Genomic DNA, 15,488 nt, shown 5'->3' on the forward strand with positions numbered 1-15,488 from the left:
ATTTCTTGTAAAACAGGTAATGGGAGAGGGATTAGGGCATGGGATACTCCAAAATGTTTAGTAGCTGGCCATTCTCTTCCTGAAAAAACATGAATGATAGACACAGCTGAGGACCATGAGTGATATCTTTGAGCAGTCTAAGGCTCCACAGCTGAGGACCACGAAGCACGTCTCTGAGGAGTCTAAGCCCTTGTACACACGATTGGAGATTCCGACGGAATGTGTCCGATCAGAGCGTTTTGTCGGATATTCCGACTGTGTGTGGTCTGCATCGGACTGTTTCCGTCGGACCAAATTTTCCAACTTGCCGGAAATATTTTCCGACAAAATACTCTGATCGGACATACTCTGATCATGTGTAGAGAATTCCGCATGCTCAGATCAAATTCCTAGATCAAAGCTATTGGCTACTAGCCTGAAGTAGTCCCGTCGTAACGAAATAACGTCATCACGTTCTGAACTATTGGATTTTCCGACAACGTCGTCTGACCGCGTGTATACAACAGTTCCGGACAAAATCCGTCGGACAAAATCCGGATTTAGTTGTCGGAATCTCCGACCGTGTGTACAAGGGCTAAGGCTCCACAGCTTATGACCCAGAAGCAAGTCTTTGGCAACTGGTTACCTTGCACATATGCACAACAGCCGATACCCTGTGAAGTCTCCAGAAATCAGTAAAGGGACTTTACGCACAAGTCTCTAGGACATCTGCTACTTTCCAGCTTCCCCTAGACATAGCCCAGTGAGTAAGACAGTCTTTCTCAAGACCAGATCCTTTGTCGTGAAGTCTTGCAATCAGCCCTGATACCACTGAGGCCTCAAGCACAACTATACAACTGTTAGGGAGCAGCAGCCCAACAGGCCCTTGATCCTCCCTGAGAAGAAGGAACCCAGCTCACCAACCCTCCAGACTGGACACGCTTTCTCTAGAGATTGGTTGGAGCATGATAAATATTCAAGCTAGTCAAATGATTGTCCTGCCCTAGACACTGGAAACCTCATCCATAGGCAGGGGGAGCAATCAAATTCCCAGCCTGTGAAACCCTGAACAGACCAGGACAAACAATCACTGATCCCTTGATTAAAGAAGAAACAAAAAACAAAATGTGCCCAGCAACCTATGCAAGACGGGTGCTTCATGTGAAAGTTATGACTGGAGGAACGTAGGAATTATCCCAATGTATACCTGGAAACCTTTAACAGTTCAGTGAGGTACCAACCCAATATGCTATTATGGCTGTCTGGCAGCTCAACCATTGCAGTGAACTATAGGAAATGTTGACTCCTTATAAATAGATGTTTATAATGATATTAAAATGGATACCTACTTTTTGGCTTTGGCCACCTGAGATTTATATGAGCAGCACATGAGTGACCCACCAATCACATCTAGAAGAGCTCCTGACCAGCCCAGGTAAAGAGCCGGACCAATTTCATACCTAGTGAGGAAAGAATTGAGAAGTCATATTTGTCACTGCAATTTGTGATTCATAGTTGTATTCCAACATTAATACTTAGCTACAGGAATCCATACATACTTGGTTCCTGGATACAGTGGGTTGAAGAATTCCTTGGTGATATTGAATGCGTACCAAGAGACAGAAATTCCAGCACAGATACCTGAAGAAGAAGAAGATCATAAATTGAACAAGAGCCTCATATTACATAATAGGAAGTACTCATATCTACATCATAGGAAGTACTCATATGCACATCATAGAGGGTATTCATAAGGAACCTACTTGTAACAGGAAGCAGATATTGCTATCTACTTTCTGCAGGACACAACAAATGCCCTCAAGATGCATCTACCATCTCTCTTTTTAGTCCACATTGCACCTACATTTACAAAAAAGTAATAAAATGTGTCTTCATTGTAGGGCCTGTGGCGTCCCACTGATTTCATAATGTAGGAGAGAAACTTTTGAGATTGGAATGATTACAATTGTCATGGGTCACATGACCAGGCTGACCTCCTCTTTGTTTTAATTCATTCATTGGAATGAATAGCGTTGTTGGGTAGGTGCAGCCTGGTGTGGTGGCAGTGAACACACAAAGGCCCAGAGTGCACTTGCAAACAGTACAACAACCAGGCGGGGGAGCTCACCTGACCGGGAACTTACAGTCAATCAGTCAATGTAGCGGAGAATCAGTAGTGGTAGGCCCGAACTGAAGACATTGCTTGCCAAAAGGGGTGGAATGCGGCCTGGCCAATCCAACCCAAAAGAGAGTTTGCTGAAGTGCAGATGTAGGCCCTGAGCTTGAGCTATTCCTACTCCTCCAGAACTTGTCCTTACTGTAAGTGCTGTCCCTAATAGTTGGGTATGCTCTCCCTACACTAGCCACTTCACAAACGCGTGCCAAAACCTGGGGGCATGGACTCAAAAAGATTCAGCGTGACCTAAGATGGCCACTAGGGTCACCTGGACCCAAACAGAACACTGCTGCAGGAAACCGAGGGAACCATAGAGAAACCAAGGTTCTCTAGATTTCCCCTCCAGCTGCAGTACAGCTCTGGACAAGCGCCACCTGCAGTGGAGAAAATAGACCGCACCTGCCTACAGCTCCACTTGCTTTGTGCCTAGGCAAAATAGTAGCTGCAAAATAACTACCCTTAGAGGGATGTAGCAACCCCTTACCCCTGAGAGGTGGATGAAGACCTACAGGTGGATTGGTGGGCCAGCATTTCAAACCTCACTTGACTCTTTATGGGGTAAAAAAAATTGCACACCAGTTACTTTTAGGAAAGTTTTTTAAGGTACAAAAACTCAGGAGAAAGGTCAAAACAGAGATAATGGGTAATGGCTTTTAAGCCAAACTGGCAATCTGAACTCTTCAGACTATAAAATACCAACAGACAGCAAAAACACCTTCTGGAGCAAACAGAAGGGGCCCCCTACAATGCCCACCAGCAGCAGCTTGTACAGCCCTACATGACTTTCTTTAGCAGGACACTTCTTCTCCAGATTCTCCAGTGTGGTAGCACAAACTCTTTCAGGCCACTGACCCTGGCCTCTCTTCCATTACAGACCCTCTGCACTCAGCAGGTTTGGGAGGCACAAACCTTCAACTACTCCTTCCTTTCCAGGCAGCAGCCTAGAGTGTGAGGATAAAAGACCCTTCTGGAAGACGCTCAGTGCCACTTCACATACATCCACAATAAGTGCCACAAAAGTGACAGCTTCCACATCAGTGTCTTCCACACAGTGTGCCCAAAACCTCTCTCCCTACTCAACTGATAGGGTTAACTCCTTGAGTGAGGAAGAGGGTCATAATGCTCTCAGTGATATCCAATAAAAGGTCTCCAACCGGCCCCCTGTTTCTTCTGATGGCACTTTTAATTCTCACAAATAATGGTCATGAACACACAGGGCAAGTCCATAAAGAGAAATGGAAATGAGCCTTTCATAGTGTAATATGTTTTTTTTTAACAAAAGATACAAAACCAATGCACTTATGTAGCAGGGATATAATTGTGTATTAATGCAATTAATGTGAAGTACCATGTAGATCTATGGACAATTTTATTCACTAGTATTGGATGCCATCTAGTGACCAAAACTGGAAATGGACTTTAGCTATTTTCCTTTTCTATGGTGTTGGAAAGATAACAGGAAGTGACTGTTTACTTTGGCCATTTGACTTCATCTAGCCAGGAGTCTGTGTGACCTACCCATGAACACTTTGATGGGCAGTGCATGCTGGGTAGGGTATAAAAGGGACTGCAGTGGCCATATTTGGTCTCTTGGAGCCACGTTGCCTGCCTGTGCGGAACTGTGTGTAAGGTTCTCTGACGCATCGGTAGATAGTCACTGCGGAGTGCAAACTGGACTGTTTGCTGGGTGACTTGACGGAGCCAAGAGCTGGTGATCAGACAAACGGGGATCAGAGACGCTTGTTGGAGCAGCGGAGAGCCGGATCCAGTCGGTGGAGTGACAAGGAGCATCTGGCCTAGTCAGCGGAAGCAAGCTGCAGTTTTAGGACTCAAGCCATCATTCAGAACTCTGATCCGATTGGTGAGCGGGTTGCGGCCCACTGTTTAATCTATTACACATGCTTAGACTTACTAATAGGTCTTGCTGGGACCTGTTGTTCCACGGAAGCGTAATCTAGCAACTGACACTTAATAGGCTCGAGGCCCGTTTCACTTTAGTACCTAAGTGTGATTACAAGTTTCTGGAGTCATACCTGGAGTGTTCTAAGTTAACTTTCTCTACTCACCCTTTTGGATTACAATTATTTAAGGAACTATTTAAGCTAGCGAAGAAAGAAGATAAAGGAAGAAATACATTAAGTGAGGCCTCACGTAGACTTTAAATAAGGGGAGCTCCCAGGTCTAGATAGTAACATACCTGCATGTTTTTTATTGTATTTGCCTATTGACTTATGTTGTGCTGACCTTCTACATTGGAACGACAGTGCAAACTCTGTAACCACCTATTTTCTATATTTTCAGTAAAAATATTCTGTTTAAGAGTACAAGTGTGTGGTTTACTGTCTTTCAACACCAGGTGGAGCCAGAGGATCCTGAGGGATAGACACAGGTACATTGTACCGTATTATTATTGCACCACAGCTGTGCCAAGGGGACAGAGTCATTCAGAAGGGGGGTTTCTCAGTAGATTGCAGGACCAATTCAAATCAGCAGCTCCTTCAGGGCTCAGTGCTACACGTGGGGGCTTGTCCGGGATTTCTGTCACTCAAGAGAGACCCTTCCCCACTGGCTACTATGGACCCCGATAAGGCAGTCCAGTGGTGTGAAGCTGAAGGGATATGCTTGGAGGCAAGTGTGGCTATTGAGTTTCCTGGAAGTGGCTGGGGAGAGAAGAAAATTAAAGAAGTGGTACAGGCCTTGTCCCCAGACAAGAAAGCTTATGTGGTCTCAGTAAGACCCGGCCACGAAACTGACTGCACCTACGCATTGATAGAATGGAGGCAAGATGTCCCTGAGAACTTCCACGGTGCCAGCATAAAAATGTCTGAGAGAATGTAATTTCTTTTGACACACCCTAGTAAGAAAGTGTGGAGCTCTCCAACTCAGAAGCAACTGGAGCCTTTGAGTCAAGAAACCAGAGTTGCTGTTCAGCAGGGAGCTGGACAACAGGTGGCTGATCTAAAGCGACATTTTGAAGAGATGAATGCGAAATTTCAGGTGTCCTCCAGACATATGGCTGAATGCCTCAGTGGAGCACGTACCTCTCAAGAAAGTTCCCCTGTTGGCCAAACGGCTGAGAGCCCTAGCCTCATGCAGAAGATGCGCCCCTCGGACCCTCTACAAGAAATAACCATTCAGAAAGATTTCCGCATAGATGAACAAATAGGAGAAAAGGGACTGAAAGACAAACTGTCTTATATCAGTCTTGCAAACCAAGTGGAGTTGGGGCTAGAGAGAGGATACTCAGACTCTGAAATCAAGGAGGCAGTAATTCATGCTATCATTCCCAGGTCTAGTGTCAGGGCCATGTTAGAAAGGAAAGCTGGACTGGCCCTGAATCAGTTGATGAGAGTCCTGAAGAGCTACTATGAGGAGGAAGATACTCCCAAGTTGTATTCTAAACTGATGAACATTACAAAGGGTGATAACGAGACCTCTCAAAAATTTCTATTCCGTGCTATCGAGCTTAAGGATCGCCTGTTAGCAGCCACACAGGAGGAAGGACTCGGAGATCACTTTGGGGCTGAACTCATAAAACGGAAGTTCCGGAGATCAGTGACCACAGGGTTGAAGAATGACCATGTCAAGGTAGCCCTGAGACACTACTTGGAGAACCCCTCCACACCAGATGAAGTCCTTATAGAGAAGGTGAACGAAGCAGAGAAAGTAGAGCTTGAGAGAGACCAGAAACAGAGGAAACGTTATCCCCCTAGTCCTTCCAGTGTTGAGGTCCGGCAAGTAGATGCTCCTTCGGATGTCTGAGAGCCCAGCGTACTGGCAGCAAGGGCTGAACAAGGATCCTGGCTCTCGCCCAATCACCACCTTTCCGCAAGTCAGACCGGGCTGGAGAAGTTGCTCCAGATCCAGAGGGAAATTATGAAAATTATGGCAATACTGATGACTCAACTGGCAAGCCCTCATCTGGAGAAAGTACTGTTGAAAGAAACCTTAGAGACCTTTGACCGCCCTACCAAACCCCCACCTAGAACCTGCTTCAAATGTGGAGGGATAGGACATTTGCGGTGGATGTGCCCTAGCCCAGTGGCAGAAACCAAGCCCAAACAGCCGGCGGAAAACTTACGAGGGCCCCAGTGAAGGAGTCAACTGGGTGCCCAGCTATTGGAAAACCTCCCATACCGACTCAAACACCCTCTGTCTCTAAAAGGTCCCCAAAGCAAAGAGTGAAGATACGGGCCACCAAACCAGCCAAAGGGACAACATCCAGTGGGATCCCTCCCAATCTAGTGGGACCCTCACCAATTGTCCCCATACACGTTTAAGGGATCTACACGAAGGCATTGCTGGACACTGGAGCTCAGGTGACCCTATTATACAGGGACTTCTATGACCGACATCTCAAGCACTTACCGCTATACTTACATATGTAGATATTGAGAACTCACTTCAAAGCAGGAAGTGCCACTTTATATATCCAGCGTGTGCTCCAACAAATGGGTCTGAAGTCCCACCCTACGTGCTTCATCATCAATTCATGACATCCTCAAGAGCCCCTCTCTGTGCTAGAGTTCTCATCCATTTATTCAATTCAATTCAATTAATTTATACAATTCAATGCCAAAACCTCTGTGATAGTAGAGGTTACCCATTGGCACCGGCTGCACGCAAATATGCAGCCTCTTGGCGGGTAGGCCTTGGCGCTAAGTGGCTTGACGTTTATGTGAATTGGTGGAATACAGCTGTGCCAAGAGCACGTGCGCTCTCATCACAGTTGTTGGCAGCTAATGGAAGGCTCAAGATTGCTGCTTGCGATTGGGAGCTTTCCAATCATTTGACCACTGTGACAGCCAATCAGGGAGGTCACATGCTCATAAACCCCGCCTCCCGGCATCCTAAACACTTTAAAGGGCCAGGAGGGATTAATAATCCAAGGGATTAATCAAATTTGTGGGGCAGGACCTAGTTTTAGGAAGGGGTGGGGCATAGTTTAGACTTGGGCAGAAATGCACAGTGGCTAAGTGGTTAGAACATCCTCCAAGAAGTACTAGGGTCACTGGTTTGAATCCCAACCATGACACCACCTGCCTGGAGTTTGCATGTTCTTGTTGTGCCTGTGTGGGTTTCCTCCGGGTACTTCTGTTTCCTCCCTCACTCCAAAGACATGCTGGTAGGTTAATTGGATCCTGTCTAAATTGGCCCTGATGTATGTATGCGGATTAGGGACTTTAAATTATAATCTCCTTGAGGGCAGGAACTAATGTGAATGTACAATATATATGTAAATTGATGGCGCTATATTTTTATACAGGATTTATATCGCGCCAACAGTTTGTGCAGCGCTTAACAACATTAGGGCAGACAATACATTTCAATTCAGGAGGGATCAGAGGGCCCTGTTCATTAGAGCTTACAATCTAGAAGGGAGGGTCAAGTGATACAAAATGTAATAACTGTGGGGGGTGAGCTGATGGGTAAAACAAAAGTACAGTTGTTAGGTGAGGACAGGATAGGCTTCTCTGAAGAGAAAAGTTTTCAGGGATCACCTAAAAGTGGATAGAGTTGGAGATAGTTGGAGAGATTGGGGTAGGGAATTACAGAGGATGTGAGTGGCTCGGGAGAAGTCCTGGAGGTGAGTATGAGAGAAGGTAATGAGAGAGCTAGAGAGCAGGAGGACTTGGGAGTAACGATGAGGACAATTCGATTGGTATTTTGAGACTAGGTTAGTGATGTAGCTGGGGGCAGAGTTGTAGATGACTTTGTAAGTTATTGTTAGTATTTGGAATTTCATTTGTTGGGTGATATATAATTATCTGTAATAATAAATAAATCAATACTTGGGGTAGCTAGAATCCAGATGCTTCACAAGGACATAGGAGCTGTAAGAGGGTACTTACAGGCACCACAAGGTGGAAGCGTTTTAGCAGCATTGTTGGCTTAGCAGCTAGGCACTCTACTAATTCTTATATTGTAAAATCACAACTAACACCATAGTGACGTGACCCACCATCATTGTTCACAGGGCGAGGTTATAAGAAACAAACAACATTTAACTCACCTGCAAATAAGGATAAAGCTCCGGCTATGGTTGCAAACTTGCCCTTGAGAACAGAATTGCCCTCAGCGACCTTCGTGCACTGCAGTCCGATCATCCCACTCAGACATGCGAACAATCCAAAAACCAACGCTGAAATCATTAGGGCCCGGGAAGCCTGAAGGTAACCTGCAACGGCAGACGCACAAATGTATAAAATAATGCACCAAAGCAGTGATTCTCTAAACAAATCTGTCTACTATTGGTTAGGACTAGATGTAGCCTGCAGGCACTAGATATTTATATTTTAGTGAAAACAATTCAGGCTCTTTTAGTATTCCTGGCCCTTCTAAGCCCTTGTACACACGGTCGGACATTCTGACGGAAAATGTCCGATCGGACCGTGTTGTCGGATAATCCGACCGTGTGTGGGCTCCAACGGACTGTTTTCGTCTGAATATCCGACGGACCAAGTTTTCCAGCTTGGCTATAAAACTTTCCGACAACATGATCCGATCGGACCTTGTCCGATCATGTGTAGAGAATTCCGATCGGACAAAGTGCCACGCATGCTCTGATCAAATTCCTACATCAAAGCTATTGGCTACTAGCGTGAACGTAGTCCCGTCGTAACGAAATAGCGTCATCACGTTACGAACGATCGGATTTTCCGACAACTTTGTCCGACCGTGTGTATGCAACAGTTTCGGACAAAATCCGTCAGACAAAATCCGTCGGATTTGGTTGTCGGAATGTCTGACCGTGTGTACAAGGGCTAAGGGGTCTATATACACAACATGTGCTGTATAAATGTGTAAGTTAAAGTGGATGTAAACCCAACATTTTTTTTTTTTTTGATGTCGTAATGTAGAGTATAAAGCCGCGTACACACGGGCGGATTGTATGGCCTACTTAGTCCGTCATACAATCCGACGGACAGTCCGTCATACTTTCGAATGAACGGACTTGACCACACACGGATGCACAAACAGTCCGTTGAAAGCTTGCGCGATGACGTGTACAGCACGTACGACGGGACTAGAAATAGGAAGTCCAATACACAGCAATGCAACCTTCCGCCGTGTAAATCCTTTCTGAGCATGCGCCATTCTTAGTTCGTCGAACTAGCCTACGCACGAACGGATTGTCCGCTGAAACCAAAGTATGACGGACAGAATTACGGAAATTCCGAAATACTTAGTACGCCAGACTGCACGCTGAAAAAGTCCGCTGAAGCCCACACACGAGCGGACTGTCCGCTGAAATGTGTTTCGGCGGACTAAGTAGGCCATACAGTCCGCCCGTGTGTACGCGGCCTTAGATTTCCTATCATTTGAGCCCAGTCTTACCACAAAGAGTTAATCCAGCTCTGAGCAATCGTCTTTTATTGTTCAGTGAGATAAATCTTGACAAACAGAGAAAAACTTTGTCAGATCCTCCCCCTTGCTATGAGTGACAGGTGAGTTACATATCTCATGCACTAGCCTAAGAGACATGCATTATTTTTTAATTCCCTCCCACTCCTTTCTTCTGCTGCTCTGCCAGGAATGGATGTTCCACACCTCAGAATGATTGGGCATGCTGAAGTCATGTGGGGACTTTCCTGTCTTTTCACTGGATGTTAGTGATCATAGCAGAAGTTCAGTGTAAGAAATACACAGGAGAAAATGCATATTGACAAGGGGAGTGTAGAGGTGGGCGGGGAGTCTACTGACATCAGGACTCCACCCACGAGCTCCAGACAACAGACCCACCCACAGAATCTGCAGTTTTTCGGGTCTCATAACAGACATTTGACAAGTAAAGATGCATGCAGGAGGCATGTATATCCTTCTAGATAACCCCTATGGCAGTAGTTTAGAAAGGATGACCTTGGGTTTACATCCACTTTAAACAAAATGCCCCATATTTTTTTTTCTAAAAGATTAATGCCTGTATCATCAGCTCCACCTAGTGGCCAAAATGCAATATCGTTTTCTAAAATACCTCAATGAGAAAACTGTTCTGCATTTTGGCCACTAGATGGGGCTAATGATGCAGGCATTAAACTCTTAATAAAATTGTGGGACATTTCACTCAACTTGAATTATTATTATACAGAATTTATATAGCGTCGACAGTTTACGCAGCGCTTTACAACATGAGGGCAGACATTACAATACAATTCAATACAATACAATTCGATACAGGGGGGAATTAGAGAGCCCTGCTCATTAGAGCTTACAATCTAGGAGGGAGGGTCAAGTTATACAAAAGGGTAATAGCTGTGGGGGATGAGCTAATAGAGAAAATAGTGCAGTTGTTAGATGGCGGCAAGATGGGCTTCTCTGAAGAGGAAAGTTTTCAGGGATCGTCTAAAAAAGTGGATACATTTGGAGACAGTCTCTCAGATTGGGGTAGTAAATTCCAGAGGATGGGCGAGGCTCGGGAGAAGTCCTGGAGGCGGATATGGGAGGAGGTGATGAGGGAGCTAGAGAGCAGGAGGTCCTGGGAGGAACGAAGTGGGCGATTAGGTTGGTATTTTGAGACTAGGCTAGTGATATAACTGGGGGCAGAGCTGTGGATGGCTTTGTAACTTAATGTTAGTATTTTGAATTTGATTTGTTGGGCAAGTGGCAGCCAATGGAGGGATTGGAAGAGAGGGGTAGCAGACACTGTGCAGTTTGTAAGGTGGATGAGTCTAGAAGCAGCATTCATCATGGACTGAAGAGGGGATAGTCTATATAGAGGTGAGCCAATGAGGAGGGAGTTGCAGTAGTCGAGGCGAGAGATAACCAGGGAGTCAATCAGCTTTGTGGTTTCATTGGTCAGGAAGGGACGTAGTTTAGAGATATTGCAGAGGTTGAGGCGGCGAGCTTTGGAAAGTGATTTGTTGTGGGCCTAAAGGAGAGTTCAGAGTCCAGGATAACACCTAAGACCCTGACATGTGGGGATGGGTGGATGGTTGTGCCATTGCTGACTGAGAAGTCAGGGGAAGAGGCGATTGGGGGAGGAAATATTATAAGTTCGGTTTTGGACATGTTGAGTTTGAGAAAGTGTTGTGACATCCATATAGATACGTCTGTTAGTAAGTTAGTGATGGGTGAGGAGACTGATGGAGTGAGTTGAGGGGTGAAGAGATAGATTTATGTGTGGTCAGTGTAGAAATGACATTGAAAGCCATGAGAGGCTATCAGCTGACCCAGGGAAGAGGTGTAGATTGAAAATAAAAGAGGTCCAAGAACAGAACCTTGGGGGACCCCGACAGAGAAGGGAAGAGGAGAGGAGGAAGTAGAATTGTAAGTGACACTGAAGGTGCGTTGGGATAGGATGAGAGCCACTGAAGAGCACAGCAGACCAAGGGAGTAAAGTTTTTTTGAGGAGGAGAGGGTGGTCAACCGTGTCAAAGGCAGCTGAAAGGTCCAGAAGTAGGAGTACAGAATAGTGTCCCTTGGTTTTTGCAGTTAGTAGGTCATTTGTGAGTTTTAAAAGAGCAGTTTCTGTGGAGTGTGGAGGGCGAAATCCAGATTGAAGGGGATCAAGAAGGTTATTCTTAATGAGGTGGTCACTCAGTTGGTTGTAGACCAGGCGTTCAAGGAGTTTAGAGGAAAAGGGGAGCAAGGAGATAGGGCATAGGTTGTTAAGATTGGTAGGGTCCATAGACAGCTTTTTAAGTGTGGGGGTGACCAGTGCATGTTTTAGAGCATTGGGGAAAATGCCAGAGGTGAGGGAGAGATTGAAGATGTGAGTTAGAGAGTGTAGGATAGAGTCAGAGGGTGACCGTAGTGTTTGAGAGGGAATAGGGTCCAGGGGGTAGGTGGTTAGGTGGGCATTAGAAAGGAGTTTAGCAACTTCATCTGTAGTAGCAGATTTGAATAAGGGGAGTGTAAATTGTACCTGTTGTAATGGGGTCTTAACTGGGAATGAATGCTTCCGACATTCATGCAGAAAAGGTTTTATAAACCGACCCCTAAGTGTTTTCTCAATTTTAATCATATTAAAACTGTTTTGAATTTACATTGGATTGTCTCTTTAATTTTCAGTCCTTTTTTTTAAATAGCATTTTTCATTGACCCTTGTACAAAGGTATAAATATGGATTAAAAATGGGTTCTCTCTTCTGTTAAAAAAATAAAATAAAAAATGGGTTCAAATTATACTGAAAAAAATAAAATAGAAATTGTCATCTTCTATCTATTTCCACTTACAGCAATGTGAAAAAAAAGCAATACACTGATAATGTAACATCTGCTGCCCTCTTGTGGCAATATTTCAGTATGCAGTTTAGAATCTCGTTTTCTCTTGGAATATAATTCTCACATATGAAAGGAGTTTGGGAATAGTGATGGCCGAACGGTTCGCCCGGCGGTCGTTTCGCGGCGAATTTCCGACATTCGCGGTCCGCACGTTCGAACGCCTTTTTCCGTCGTTCGCCGCGGCGGACTTACGTGTTTAATGTATACAAGAACTTTAACCTTTGGTGACACGTTTATCATGTGATACAGGACAGCCAATTGAGACATGACAGCACATGGACACTTGTACATTCCCCCTAACCTATAAATACACCCGATCCGGTGGCCATTTTACATTCTTTCTTCTGTTAAGATAGGGACAGGTTCCTGTGTGGAGTAGGGAGAGATAAACCACTAGCTATTTGGTACACAAAAGTTCTTTTCAGGACTGGTATAGGTGTTAGGTGTTGATAGGTTTGCTGTGCTGCTGATTCTTGCAGCAGCCTGAGTGTCTTTTGTTAGTTTAGAGAAAGGGAAAGGACGGTGTATGCTACAGGGACAGCCAGATTAGTCTTTCATCATCATCATCATCATCATCATCATTAGCTGTTACTATCAAGGTCCACAAAAGAGCTGTTCCAGTAACCACTAATCGTTCTCTTTTTTTGCCAATTTGTATAGGGACAGGAAGGAAGCAGTGTTGTCAGGCAGTGAGGGTAATTTTAAAGACTTGCTGTTATTATTAGTTCCACAAAGGTTCTTTTCAGGACTGGTATCAGTGGTACAGTAATAGGCTTGTACATGTATAATATTCTTTCTTCCAAATATAGAAAGGATATTATACTTGACTGCTGCCCTTCTGCTGCAGTCTGCTAAACATTCACAACTCACTTGTTCCACAAAAGTTCTTATAAGGACTGGTAACTTGGTATAGGGTGCTACGGTACATAGGCTTGAGTGCGGTACAGTCTGCTGTTCTGTAAGGACCGCTATCGGTCCACAATAGATAGGGTTGACGTGCACCACTGCTGACCGCTGCCCTATACTGCAGCAGTCCTTCAGCGGTATAGGGACTGACGTACAGTCTGCTAATCACTAACACACAACCTGCTTGTTCCACAAAAGTTCTTATAAGGACTGGTAACTTGGTATAGGGTGCTACGGTACATAGGCTTGAGTGCGGTACAGTCTGCTGTTCTGTAAGGACCGCTATCGGTCCACAATAGATAGGGTTGACGTGCACCACTGCTGACCGCTGCCCTATACTGCAGCAGTCCTTCAGCGGTATAGGGACTGACGTACAGTCTGCTAAACACTAATACACAACCTGCTTGGTCCACAAAAGTTCTTATAAGGACTGGTAACTTGGTATAGGGTGCTACGGTACATAGGCTTGAGTGCGGTACAGTCTGCTGTTCTGTAAGGACCGCTATCGGTCCACAATAGATAGGGTTGACGTGCACCACTGCTGACCGCTGCCCTATACTGCAGCAGTCCTTCAGCGGTATAGGGACTGACGTACAGTCTGCTAAACACTAATACACAACCTGCTTGGTCCACAAAAGTTCTTATAAGGACTGGTAACTTGGTATAGGGTGCTACGGTACATAGGCTTGAGTGCGGTACAGTCTGCTGTTCTGTAAGGACCGCTATCGGTCCACAATAGATAGGGTTGACGTGCACCACTGCTGACCGCTCACCTATACTGCAGCAGTCCTTCAGCGGTATAGGGACTGACGTACAGTCTGCTAATCACTAACACACAACCTGCTTGTTCCACAAAAGTTCTTATAAGGACTGGTAACTTGGTATAGGGTGCTACGGTACATAGGCTTGAGTGCGGTACAGTCTGCTGTTCTGTAAGGACCGCTATCGGTCCACAATAGATAGGGTTGACGTGCACCACTGCTGACCGCTGCCCTATACTGCAGCAGTCCTTCAGCGGTATAGGGACTGACGTACAGTCTGCTAATCACTAACACACAACCTGCTTGTTCCACAAAAGTTCTTATAAGGACTGGTAACTTGGTATAGGGTGCTACGGTACATAGGCTTGAGTGCGGTACAGTCTGCTGTTCTGTAAGGACCGCTATCGGTCCACAATAGATAGGGTTGACGTGCACCACTGCTGACCGCTGCCCTATACTGCAGCAGTCCTTCAGCGGTATAGGGACTGACGTACAGTCTGCTAAACACTAATACACAACCTGCTTGGTCCACAAAAGTTCTTATAAGGACTGGTAACTTGGTATAGGGTGCTACGGTACATAGGCTTGAGTGCGGTACAGTCTGCTGTTCTGTAAGGACCGCTATCGGTCCACAATAGATAGGGTTGACGTGCACCACTGCTGACCGCTGCCCTATACTGCAGCAGTCCTTCAGCGGTATAGGGACTGACGTACAGTCTGCTAAACACTAATACACAACCTGCTTGGTCCACAAAAGTTCTTATAAGGACTGGTAACTTGGTATAGGGTGCTACGGTACATAGGCTTGAGTGCGGTACAGTCTGCTGTTCTGTAAGGACCGCTATCGGTCCACAATAGATAGGGTTGACGTGCACCACTGCTGACCGCTGCCCTATACTGCAGCAGTCCTTCAGCGGTATAGGGACTGACGTACAGTCTGCTAAACACTAATACACAACCTGCTTGGTCCACAAAAGTTCTTATAAGGACTGGTAACTTGGTATAGGGTGCTACGGTACATAGGCTTGAGTGCGGTACAGTCTGCTGTTCTGTAAGGACCGCTATCGGTCCACAATAGATAGGGTTGACGTGCACCACTGCTGACCGCTCACCTATACTGCAGCAGTCCTTCAGCGGTATAGGGACTGACGTACAGTCTGCTAATCACTAACACACAACCTGCTTGTTCCACAAAAGTTCTTATAAGGACTGGTAACTTGGTATAGGGTGCTACGGTACATAGGCTTGAGTGCGGTACAGTCTGCTGTTCTGTAAGGACCGCTATCGGTCCACAATAGATAGGGTTGACGTGCACCACTGCTGACCGCTGCCCTATACTGCAGCAGTCCTTCAGCGGTATAGGGACTGACGTACAGTCTGCTAATCACTAACACACAACCTGCTTGTTCCACAAAAGTTCTTATAAGGACTGGTAACTTGGTA

General features: G+C 45.6%; 1 protein-coding gene across 1 annotated transcript in view; it reads right to left on the bottom strand.

Annotated features, from left to right (window-relative positions):
* Window positions 1-15,488, bottom strand: part of LOC143961454 (claudin-15-like) — a 119,100-nt gene that overhangs the window by 17,304 nt on the left and 86,308 nt on the right. Inside the window, exons 2-4 of the mRNA XM_077470748.1 lie at window positions 8,169-8,333; window positions 1,539-1,620; window positions 1,329-1,439 (exon numbers count right to left, since the gene is read on the bottom strand). Coding sequence (XP_077326874.1) covers window positions 1,329-1,439; window positions 1,539-1,620; window positions 8,169-8,333 — 358 coding nt within the window. The remainder of the gene's footprint in view (window positions 1-1,328; window positions 1,440-1,538; window positions 1,621-8,168; window positions 8,334-15,488) is intronic.

This window comes from Lithobates pipiens, unplaced genomic scaffold (assembly GCF_037356315.1).
Source record: "Lithobates pipiens isolate NorthernLeopardFrog02 unplaced genomic scaffold, aLitPip1_a1.2 Scaffold_8, whole genome shotgun sequence".
NCBI classification, from domain to species: Eukaryota; Metazoa; Chordata; class Amphibia; order Anura; family Ranidae; genus Lithobates; species Lithobates pipiens.